The sequence below is a fragment of the Meleagris gallopavo genome, chromosome 5 (genome assembly GCF_000146605.3).
Source record: "Meleagris gallopavo isolate NT-WF06-2002-E0010 breed Aviagen turkey brand Nicholas breeding stock chromosome 5, Turkey_5.1, whole genome shotgun sequence".
In the NCBI taxonomy this organism is placed as follows: Eukaryota; Metazoa; Chordata; class Aves; order Galliformes; family Phasianidae; genus Meleagris; species Meleagris gallopavo.
Genome location: NC_015015.2, coordinates 43,431,759 through 43,444,296, shown reverse-complemented (window position 1 = coordinate 43,444,296; position 12,538 = coordinate 43,431,759). Strand labels below are relative to the sequence as shown.

The window sequence follows — 12,538 nt, the reverse complement described above, 5'->3', positions numbered from 1 at the left end:
AACAACCTTAAATTATATAGTTGTTAGATATTTCTACAGAATTATGCTTATGTGACCCTCGTTAAAATTGACTAAATTTTCTTAAAGCCTCTTCCCCAGGTATAATGTATCGGGGGGATCTGCTGCAGTAGAGGAACAAGCAAATGTATAATGTATCTTACGATGAGACAAAGTCTTCCATACAGATGGTTTCTCATTTCTTATTGGCAGACAGTGGAAAGCATTTCTCTTGTCTTTCAGAAAATACAAGATTCTGGAAAGCAAAACTGAATCGGCACTGAAAACAACACTAGCTGTGAAAGAGGAAAAGATTGCAGTGCTGGAAGCTCAAGTGAAAGACACTCTGAACTTGAATCAGCAGTTACAAAATGATCTAAATATGGTAAGAGTAGTTCTGCACATTCATTTTAAAACTGAGCAAGAACAAGTTGTATGTACTTTTCTCTCCTACCATGTTCACACACCTTGCAAAAACTTTTCTGACTTAACTGTTTTCTCATGTACCAGTCTGTATAATGACACCAATTTCACAGAATCATAGAATCATGGAACTGTTCAGGTTGGCAAAGACATTCAAGATCATCAAGTCCAACCACAACCTTGACCATACTACCCTAACTCTAACAGCCCTCTGCTAAATCATGTCCCTGAGCACCACATCCAAACAGTATTTAAACACATCCAGGGATGGTGACTCAACCACCTCCCTGGGGAGCCTATTCCAGTGCTTAACAACCTTTTCTGTAAAGAAGTTTTTCCTAATAGCCAACCTAAATCTCCTGTAGTGCAACTTCAGGCCATTTCCTCTTGTCCTGTCACCAGTGAGAAGAGACCAATCCCGCTCTCACTGCAATCACCTTTCAGGTATCTGAAGAGAACAATAAGGTCTCCTTTCAGCCTCCTCTTCCCCAGACTGAACAGCTGCAGTTCCTTCAGTCTCTCCTCGTAGGACATATTCTCCAAGCCCCTCACAAGCTTTCTTTGGACCTGCTCCAGCACCTCAATGTCCTTTCTGTATTGAGGTGCCCAAAACTGAACACGGTACTCAAGATGGGGCCTCACCAGTGCCGAGTACAGGGGCAGGATGACTTCCCTAGTCCTGCTCACCACACCATTCCCGATACAAGCCAGGATGCCATTGGCCTTCTTGGACCACCTGAGCACATTGCTGACTCATATTTAGCCATCAGTACACCAAGGTCCCTTTTTGTCAGGCAGCTTTCCAGCCACTCCTTCCCAAGCCCGTAGGGTTGCCTGAGGTGGTTGTGACCAAAATGCAGGGCCTGACACTTGGCCCTATTGAAACTCATACAGTTTACCTTGGTCCATCGATCCAGTCTATCCAGGTTCTTCTGTAGTGCCTTTCTCCCCTCTGGCAGATCAACATTCTCTCCCAATTTGGCATTGTCACATTTCAGGAAAATTATTAGGCTGAGTTCCATAGCAGAAATTTTTAAGGTAAGGACTACTTGCAGATCTGTTTCCCGATGGTTTTATTTCATTGTCACATTGTTGATTTTCTGCCTTGTTTAATGAAAGCATAGTCTGAAGAACAATGCATTTTAAAATTCCCACCTAAGAACAGGCTGTTTGTTAGGTGACAGTGAGCTTGAGTCAAAAGGCACCTTACCAAGTAGCCACCACCTGTCCATTTCTTCATTTCCCTGCCTGTGTAATGAAGATAATGGTCCTTCAATCCTTTGAAGTGCCTGTAGTTAAATAAAGGGTATGCATTTCTTCTCCTTGTTAATATAAAATCCCACTATTGAATTAGTGGTGAAGGTTTTTCATTGTTTGTTTTAAAGATAAAGAAGGATTTTGATGCACTTAAGCAGAATCAGCAGGATGGGCAGCAAGCTCAGAATTCACTGAAGTATTCTGCAGAGAAGCTCGTTCCCAACCACCAAATGAATGAGAAATTGGACACGGGACACCGAGAGGCTACCATGGAGCTGCTGAAATTGAAAGACAGGGCAATTGAATTGGAAAGGAATGTAAGCTTTCTATTTCCTGTTATCCTGCACACTTTCTTGTGACCATGAGTGGGTTGTTGGGACCTGGATTTTGAGCTTAGAAGAATCTGATGGGTTTTCTGGAGCACCTGATTCTACCAAATTTTTCTGGTATCTCATAGGACTTCTCATAGTCCAAGACATTATGTCTTGAATAACATCTCTGTAGGGACGAATCCAGGTATCAACATATGTTATACCTTCATTTAGTCGTGAAAAGAGGTATCTTTTGCCCTTTGATTGCAGAATGATCTTTTCTAATTACTTCTCATTCTTGCTAGGACTGCAGGCGATCAGGACAGCCATTTTGTTTCTTCCTATCACCCCTTCAATCCCATCTGTCTTTCAGAATGCAGCCCTGCATACTGAGAAGCAGCTACTTAAAGAACAGCTGAAGCATTTGGAAACACAGAATGTCTCTTTCAACAATCAGATCCTGACACTACAGAAGCAAAACATGTTCCTTCAGGAACACAATACTGCCCTGCAGACACAGACAGCTAAACTCCAGGTCAGGATAACCTTGTACTTCTGTGCAAGATGTAACCAGAAGGTGGAGCTTAGATTGAGACCTGAATTTCTCCAAGCTAGGAGGGAAATTGGCTCTATAGCTGATTTATTTTTATTATAAATGTTGTTATTTAGAGAGAAATTTCTACGATAAGGTAACAATGCAGCAAAATACAAATGTTATTTCAGAAGCTGTACTAAAATAAAAGCATATATGCTGTTTTCCTGTTAATGCCATGTCTGTGAAGAAGACTTTGGAAGAAGTGGGAAGGGGGCAAAAGTTATCTCCAAGAGGCATTGTAGCTATGGGTTCTGAGGGCAATTCTTAGACTTCAGACAATATGTTAAGTTGTTGGTGGAAAGCAAATGCTTTTAAATGTTGCTTCTAATTTTAAAAAAAGCTATTAATTTGAGAAAGAGCACAGTTTTAAAGGTCAGCTTTTTATTAGATTAGCTGCCATGTTTTTATATTGTGAATTCTTTCTTAAGCTTTTAAACTTGCTCAAAATTCTCAGAATTTTTGTTTCCCCATACTTTGTTCTCATTTGTAATTGAAGTATGCAAGCAACATAAAATTTGATATGATTTGGAGTCAGGCTTGTTAGAACTGCTGCCCCTGTACACAGTGCTGCAGTTGGTTTTGTTGACTTTGGTTGAACTTAAGTTCTCACTTACAGGTACATGAACGTGGAGTAACTTCGGCATTTGTGCATGATTGTCAGAGATATAGCATAGTTGCAAATGTTCTAGTTTATCTGGATTTTCAGGCTCCTGGTCCATAACAGGCCGCTGCTAGCGTGGTGGTGCGCGTGTGTGGACGTATAATATGGTGTATACTGAATGTTCTGAATGCTGAAGGCAATACTGAAGTGATGCCCAAGCATCCATAAATATCTTAAGTCTACAAAGCAAATGGTGTGTTCTTGATTAACTGTTGCTGGTATACTCTGCTAGTACATGTCTATTGCATGTACCAGTAGGTGTAAGTAACACTTGCTTTTTATTTGAGAAACTTTAGGTGGAAAATTCAACCCTCAACTCCCAGAGTGCTTCATTGATGGCCCAGAATGCTTTACTCCAGAATCAGCAAACAGCTAAGGAGAATGAAAATGAAAATCTGCTGAAGCAGAAGGAGCAGCTTAAAGCTGAATATGAATCATTGCTTCAAGACCATGAACACCTTGCTTCATTACATGAACGGCAGTCCACAGAATATGAATTGCTAATAAACCAGCACAGCTGTCTGAAAACCTTGCACAAAAACCTGGATCTAGAACACAAAGGTCTTGGGGAGAGGTATGTTCACTGCACAGGAGAGCTAGAATGCGCTCACGCTATGGTCTTAGTTTTAATTGTTGGCTTCCAATTATAAACAGAAATTATTGTTTTATTAGAGTAACTTTTTCCCTTGAAAATGTGTTTTCTTATTCTTGCCGTTATTAGGAGATAAGATGAGGATATATGCAAAGCTGTAGACTTCAGGCCTCTGATGGTGGCAGACCACAGATGACTGATGATATTTAGCATACAGGAGTTTGAATCTTGGGGACGCTTTGTCAGAAGTAGCTTAAATTCCTTTACTTCGGCTAAAGATCTTTGCTATAATAACATTCTTCCTGAAAAGATTTTTCTAGTTCTAGAAGGTAGTATCTTTTGTAGTCATACAGTGATGTCTATAAGTCAACTGGGTAATTACCTAATTATGTGTATCTTGGTGAACAGTATAAATAATTGAAGACTGTGTGTTAATTCGAGCTCGTGACAAGGGAGGCTCTCTGAAGGAGCCTGTATTGAGCTTGCCTGAGATAGTGATGTATTATTTATTCTCATATATCTCTACCATCTAAGACTTCTGCTTCAGGCCCTGCAGCTAAATTGTGAAATCTCTTCATTATTTACACACTAGTTACAGTCATTTTTCTGACAGTTGTCTGTGGATTGAACAATAAATACTGTAATACTACATAAATGCCACTCTACCTCAAAATATTAAGTATGTATGTTTTATATACTTCTTAAAATTATTTTTTCTCCTCATAATATCTGTATTAGTTTCTGTGCAGGAACATAAGTTGAGTTCATAGTAAGTCAGTGTTGATTCTTCAGAATGGACTTAAACCTGGTGCTAACCTTCTTCCTGAAGACAGCAGATCTGGCAATATAATGTGCAATAGATTGTGATAAAACACGGAAGTATTGTAGAATCATAGTAAACCTATTGTGATTAAAATGGCCACCCAGGGTTGTGTGACAGGACAGCTGCTTCAGATGCTTGGATGTCAACTAAATGAGCTGTAAATGATTACACAGACACTGTTCCTGCTTACCAAGTCTCTCAGACTGATTAATGATTCTCTTTGATACAGGCTTTGCTTAAAATTATCACAATGCAGTGTGTAGGGGCAGAGGAGCAGTTTGTTAGGCACCGTTTATTGATGAGTACCAACTATGAAACAGCAGTCCTGACCTAAGGGAAAGAGTGGCTTTATTTAGAAAAGGTATCTCTAGTGATAAGTGGTCACATCACCTTAGTAAATGTTAACCATTTGGACTCTGTTACTGAGATATGACTGTCAGTGAGAGACAGATGGTAACCTACTGTGTACTCAAAGCAGGTTGGTTTTGGCAGTTTTAAGAGTGTAGTGTCCTTTTCAGCAGGTCAGCTTGCAAAGAGACTTGTCAAGGTGATTTGTCCACGGACAGCCTGTATCTCCACTTGACTGTCAGTCAGAAGAAAGGAGCAGCTTCAGTTAGCTTTTGGACTCCTACATTCATGTACAGCCAAGGTCACTGAGGTTACATGTGTAGGTCATATTTGACACAATCAAAATATTTTCTGAACCTGAGCAAACTTAGTGAAACCTTCCTCAGCTGTGTCTGCGTAGTATTAGCCCTGCAGTGTGGGTTTAATAATAAGTTGAGTGTAACTGCAGTAAAATGCCTGACATAGCCCAGTAAATCACAGAAATGTGGGTTCAATTTAGGAAGAAAAGTATGTTTAGTATGTTAGGACTATTTACCATTAATAGCAATTTCTTCTGCAGTGAGCACAGAAAGGGTGGACCTCTTTTGCCTGCATTTTTAAGATTACTTTACATATTGCTCATTACTAAGGGGAGGTAATAACTTAGTAACGACAATTGATTGGCAGATGCTTGAGCTTTTCTTTGTGGCTTACTCTGGAGAGGACTGTAATCCTACAGAGATGCTGGAAAAATTCATTTCGCTGGAAAAGCAGAATCCCTGTTGTGCAAGGTTACATATTGCAGGGATTTGTAGTATTGTGTTCTCTTTGCCACACCTGGGCAAAGCTGGGTGCTTTTTAAAGTTTTCTCAGTCACAAGCACCCACCAGCAGTATTTCTCCTGACAAATCAGCAAAAGGAGTGAAAAGAAATGTGATTGTTCAGGTCGAGGAATGGACTGTGTCAGAGCCAAAGTGGAATTTACGTGCATGTGTAAGACCTTTAACAAACACTCTTTCTGTGTGCCTGGAACTGGTGCTTAAAAAAAATGGGATGAACACGTATGTTGAGTAGGCTACAGGCAGAGGTGCCTTTCCTGGTGGTAAAGCTTGTCAGGTTGCATAAAATCCAGCTCAAATACTCGGTTCTGCATCTGGAATACAGGTATGTTTGCCTGGGGTTTTCATTTGGGCCCCAGTTGCAGAATTGCTACACTTCCACAGGTGGTCCCTTGTTTCTTTCCCTATCTCCTTGTATTTCAGGAAGTGTCTGTGACCAACCATGGCAGCTCTTATGCTCAAAGAAAGCATGTACAGCTGGGCCAGACTGTTAAAACTGTACCAGTATACTGCTTCCCTCTGATGAGCCCTCGTTAAAAAAGATGGCTTGGATAAAAATGAGCATAGTTGTTCTATCATAGGGAAATGGCAAAAGAATTCACAACACAGGCTGTACGGAGGTGGCCAGGGTAATTTCTACCAAGGGACTGACAGTGAAGTTTGTCTTCTCAGGCTCTGGATTGGAACACAGTCTGTCTTAAATCCTTCTTGGAGCTGGATGTGAAACTTTTCTTTGCTTTCAGGTTCTTCCATTTGTCGTACAGACATTGAATTTGAAATGTCCTGTGGCTCAATGAATGAAGAACATAAATAAATAAGGTTAATTAAACTCCACTGCTACCACTGCAAATGAATAGTCAAAAGTAGCTTTTGTGTGAGAGACAGGTATTTTCTGTGTGGCCCTTCAGTTGGGCTGGAATTTGGGACAGGCTGTAATTTGACCCTGGGAGGAAGAAAATAGTAGCGTGAAAGAAGAACAAGCTGGCAGGAATCAGTGTGTTTGGTGCTGTCTGCTGCTTTTGTTTTTGTTTTGAGGATTTAGTGGCTGCAGAGTAACTGTGCTCTGCTGAGATGAGAGTCGGCAGTGGCAGATGAGACACGTGCAGATGATGCTTGTTTGCTCCTGTTCAGGCACTGCTTTATCACTACTTTGTCACTCAGTTGCTGTTTTAAAAATGCAGGAGTGATGCTTCTCTGTGCCTGATGCAGGTATATCTGCCAGGGATACTTTGGGGCAATATCCTATAATCATTCTCACAGAAAAACCTGCTGGTGAGTTTGACATCCACTGCAGCAGTGTCCCCAGTGGCTTCAGCTTTGTGTGTGTGTGTGTGTGTGTGTGTGTGTGTCTGGCCACAACAGGAAAAAATCTGTGCACAGCTTGCAGTTGTACAGAGTGGTCTCAATCCACGTCATATTCTGCACAGTATTTCCTGAATGCAGGCAGCTTAGCAGTTCCAGGGAAGCTGAACCATCTAATCCATGCTGTGCCACCTGTCAGGGGAGTTGTTCCATAGCTCAATTATTCAGTGATCCAGAGATGAAAGTTGCAGACTTGTGGGCAAAGCTGTTTCCGTGCATTCTGTGGAATTCTTTAGCCTTGGTAAATTTTTGAATACACACATTTGTACAAAACTAAAAAGACAGGTAACCACTAATTTCTGATGTTTTTGGTACCACCTATTAACAAATCTGAAAACAGATGAAGAAGAAGGTATGAAAGGGAGCTGAGAATATGCTATTTGCCTCTTGTAGATATAACAGCTTAATGAAACAGAAGGCAGAACTGGAAGAGTTGGAACTAGCTCTAAAAACTGAGAGAGAGGTCCTGCAAGAAGAAAGGAGATCAAATGCAATAACTGCTGGGGAAAATCAGAAGCTGAGGGAGGAACTGGACAGGTATGGCTCCCTCAATACGTTCTTGTAACTATCGTTGAAAAGTCAGTGATGCAAAATACGTTTTTTCTCTCTTGCATTGTATTAATTTTAGCTCCAAAATACTTTCATTAACGCATCTGTTAATTTTTTTTTCTCAGTTCAGTCTTGTAATTTATTCATTTCGTTTAACTTGTTTTAGATTATCAGCTTTGTGGATACTGTGAACAAAACAAAAGGTGCTTCATATATGGTCTGATTCTGGGACTTCTGCTTGTTCAAAATATGCCTCCACTTGTGATCCTGCTCACAAATCCCTCTGTACTGAGTTGTTTCCAGCACCTGTCTTTAAGCAGGACTACAAATACCCAAAGCTCTCAGTAGAGTTGTTTGAAATGGTCCCTACTCTTATTTTTTTTTTTTTTTTTTTCGCATAGGAAAAACTTCATCATGTCTTTTTTACAGTGCGCTTTAGTTATGGAAGTTAATGTAGCTGTTTCTTTTCTGTAGCCAAAAGAAAGCTGCAGTTTGTTAGTAGTCTAAAAAAAAAACTTAATCCTTGTTATTAATAATGGACTTAGTGATTCATATGATTGCTGTGTGACTGCCAACTCATACCAAACTCTCTTGTTGAGGTGGCATCCAAAAGTAACATAATTCAACAGTAGAATGAGCAGCTATTTGTCCTATACCTTCTGATGTTAAGTGATAGGCTTTTATTTGGAGTATTCAGGGTCTGTGCTTTGGAGAAGGCTGATCTGATTATAGCCCAGAAGAATGATCACGGTGGCATTGAAGATAGGCATTGGCTTATGCATGTTCTTCACTGATACTGTGGTTGGGCTCTAGAGCAGTCTCCCCAGGGCAGCCTCAAGCTGTCAAAGTTCAAGAAGTATCTGAACAATGCTCTCAGAATTGTGGTCCAGTTTTTGGGTGGTCCTTTTTGGAGCTTGGACTTGATGATCCTTACGGGTCCTTTCCAACTTGAGATATTCTATGATTCTACAATTCCTGCTCAATTCTCAGTGTCACTGCTCAAAGGCCTTTTGAGAAAAAAGTTTCTTACAAATAAGACTCCAAGGTTTCAAGTTCAAACAGCATTAGATTGAATCATGTTTAAACATTACACCTTCAGTTCAATCACAAAAGTTTTGTATGTTGTCCAAGTTTAATGTAACCTCGTACACTGCTGAGTTCTGCAGACATTGTTTCCTTGAGCCTTCTGGTTTCAATCCAGTTTCTCTAGGAATGAGGAAATATGTTGCAAAATGTTATTTACAGTGGTGAAAGAGAGGAAGACATAGCTGTCTGTCAGCAGGTACAGAATGTAACCACTTTCATTTACCTGCTCCTATAATTTTATGCCTTTGTGAGTAGTAGACATTTTTAGATTTACCAAAAGGTATAAAGGAATGCCATAGTCTCATTTACAGCATTACAATACCATATCTGTGTTCGTATAACAAATGCTCATATTTCATGCATCAAGTAAAAAAAAAAAAAATTATTAGTACTCTTTAGTTATGCCAGATAGAGCTACCTGTGTATCAAGATGCTCTTAAATACATCCTGCCTCAGAAATTTATGATGTGCTTCTCTTACCCATGGAGGAATAGCATATTTATTTTTTGTCTATTTTCTTCTAATCCAACAGAAGATTAAAAATATTTTATAATGCTATTGTAACTTTATTAAAAAGTTTTTTTTGTGACAAGAATAAAAACATTTTTAAGGGTCATTAGAACTTAAAATTTGATTTGGTGCATGCTTAAATTGTAGTCTTTGAATGTGACGCACTTTGTATGAAGTGTTCTTCACAAACCTGTTGGCTTTTTCATGTTTAGGGTGAATTTCTTGCACAGCCAACTAAAGGCAGAATATGAAGGGCTGCATTCACACACTAAAGAACTGAAAACTTCCTTGAACAACTCTCAGCTAGAGCTGAATCGTTGGCAGGCTCGCTATGATGAGCTGAAAGAACAGCACCAGTCCATGGATATCTCTCTGACCAAGCTGGATAACCACTGTGAGGTGAGTAGCAATAAGTAGGTACATTGCTGGATTTCTGTAAGAGAGCAGTCATTGTTTGAAATTTCTGATAAATATGTAGAAAGTCAAGCTATGTGTGTTTAACAGCATGCCCATGTATACCTCTAGAGTTGATCTGTTTGTATCTTAGGTTGCTCTGCTGTTGTGTTAGCTTGATTGTGTTGCTGCTCCAGAGAAGCTAAGTGTAAGGTAGAAATTCATCTGTCTGTCTTGTTTAATAGCTGCTGTCACGTCTCAAGGGAAATCTGGAAGAAGAGAATCATCATCTTCTAAGTCAAATTCAGATGCTGAACCAGCAGAATCAGATGTTACTGGAGCAGAACATGGAGAGCAAGGATCAGTATCATGAAGAACAGAAGCAGTACATGTAAGGAAATGAGTTTTGAATTGTGAACCCTGAAAAAGTGTTTTAGACAACCGTAGAACACTAATCATGTGTTAGAAGAAGAAGGGACAGCAGAAGGTTGACTGATCTACTTGATACCTACCTAGAAAAGGAAATATTCAGAAGATTTTCCATAATGGGAATATGCTACAGAATTTCTTTGTACTGCCTTACATAAAAGGACAGATAGCTCTTGAAATAATACAATCCATGTGGAGAACTTAGCTGTTAAAGCTGGAATGCTAAACCAAACAACTCAAAGAAATCTGACGAACCTGAGAAAGAGCTGAGTTGCAGCAAGAGTCTAGTCTTACTAATTTTTGTGTTTCAGTTTCCTAAGTAAGTGATTTGTTAGTGGACTGTGACTAAGATTGAACAATCAGCAAATACATTTAAAAAAATAAAAATAAAAATTACTTCTAACATCCACTAGCCAAAAAAAGCTACAATAGTTGTACTGAGTAATCTAACTTAAATCTACTGTTGTACTTTTCACCTTTTGTGCTTATTACACAAAAGTCACTCACTAGCAAGTTCCACAGACTATTGTACCTTTCTCTATAGTGAATTGTGTTTGATTTCATACAGATAATTCAGAATATGCTTTTTCCTATCACAGTGATAAACTAAATGCCTTAAAGAGACACAAGGAAAAACTTGAAGAGAAAATAATGGATCAGTACAAGTTTTATGATCCTACTCCAAAAAAGTAAGTCCTGTTTGGATTCAGTTTTGCTATTGATGTAAAGATTTGTGAGGATGAGAAAGTCCTCTCCATAATGGGAGATAGTTGGAATTTCATCTGAATTGAGGACAAAATATCATCTCCACTTCTCTCTTCAAGTTCACTCTACAAACCATTCCCAGAAGCCGTGATCTAACTTGTGTTAATAGAGAGTACAGTGCCTCACGTGGAGTTCTGTCTCTTAGTACTGGAATCTGAAACAGTACTAACTATAAAAGAGGCACTTTGCCTTGCTGAATATCACGGCCTTGAGAAGTGCGTGCTCATCCTTCCATCTTTGAGAAGATAAAACAAAACAGTCCCAGAAGAAATTCTAAATCGGCATGGCAGCACAGTAGTTAAATTAAGGAGCTCCAAAGTTCTGTGATGACTTAATGCCCATAACTAAAAGCAGCAAAAGTATATCAGAAGGTACAAATTTCTCTGCCCTTAGTTCAGAAAATGATTCCAACAGAAATATGCATGCATTTGATGCGGTGGATGAAACTTAAGTGAAATACTGTACACAGATGTGCAGAAGATATCCTTCTTGTGGCTTTGTAGAAAGGAAGAAAGGACTACAGGAGAGACTAAGAAGCTTCAATATTGACAGATTATTTAGTGCTAGTGCTAAAACAATGCTGAGCTGGTGGTCAGGTTCTTGCTTTAGCCTCAATATATAAGTTGCTGCCACAACAGCTCTGAATTGATGGAGGATATGAGGTCCTAATGAATAATGGTTGGTGATGTTTATTATAGCTCCTGCTGGGGGACGGTTTTATACAAAACATCTCTTGTCTTTGTTTTGAAACTGCTTCATGACCAGCACTGGATTTGTGTCCCAGACAAGTGCAGGGACTCTGTATACTCAACAAAGCAGCAGCAGCAGAAGTTTCAAGAGCTTCTGTTTCACAGGATATAAGCTGTCCATCGGAGAGAAAAGGCTTGCTTAATAACAAAAAAGAGGCAAGCTAATTGCACCATATGTAGATCAAACTGATACTGATGCTGGGAAAAAATTATTCTTAGAGCAGTTTTCATCAGTTTTTGGTCTTTTACTGTAGTAGAGCTTTTCTCACAGTTGAAATGACTTGTGTAGGTCCATGTGTGTAATTTAGATTTCTAGCAGAGGAAACATTTGTTGTTCTCATATCTCTCATACTGAAGAAATATTTCTGTAAAATAATTTAGACTTCAGGAGAGAATCCTAAAAATTCCTAAAAAATTCCTAAAAATTCGTGCTCCGTCTTTCCAACCAGTTCATGACAACAAAAAAAGAATGTAGCTTGGTGGCTTTAGCACAGCTGTAAACTTCTTCATGTAGTGTTTTTTAATCCTGTTCACTAAACCTCCTTTATCAGGAAAAACCATTGGATTGGAGCCAGAGCCTTAGTCAAACTAATCAAGCCAAAGAAGGAGTCTACAAGGGAGCGATTGAAGCCAGCATCAGAGAGTCCTCTATGGCATTCTGAATCCCCAGAGACAGTAAACTCTCCATCTGCCTCACAAAAACTGAAACATCAACAGGAATCTCAGGATAATACTTCTCAAGGGTCAAACTCTGTGGAAGAAAGAGAGAACCCTGGAGGTTCTGCAACTAAAGGTATGCAATGCTCAGCCCAAATTTATAAGCCCAACAGATTTTTGGTGCTTTTTTTAGTTTTTTTTCTTTTTTTTTTT

General features: G+C 39.4%; 1 protein-coding gene across 1 annotated transcript in view; it reads left to right on the top strand.

Annotated features, from left to right (window-relative positions):
• Nucleotides 1–12,538, top strand: part of TRIP11 (thyroid hormone receptor interactor 11) — a 308,569-nt gene that overhangs the window by 285,179 nt on the left and 10,852 nt on the right. The window contains 9 exon segments of the mRNA XM_031553780.1: nucleotides 241–382; nucleotides 1,806–1,994; nucleotides 2,362–2,523; nucleotides 3,541–3,818; nucleotides 7,581–7,724; nucleotides 9,545–9,731; nucleotides 9,971–10,116; nucleotides 10,754–10,843; nucleotides 12,220–12,461. Coding sequence (XP_031409640.1) covers nucleotides 241–382; nucleotides 1,806–1,994; nucleotides 2,362–2,523; nucleotides 3,541–3,818; nucleotides 7,581–7,724; nucleotides 9,545–9,731; nucleotides 9,971–10,116; nucleotides 10,754–10,843; nucleotides 12,220–12,461 — 1,580 coding nt within the window.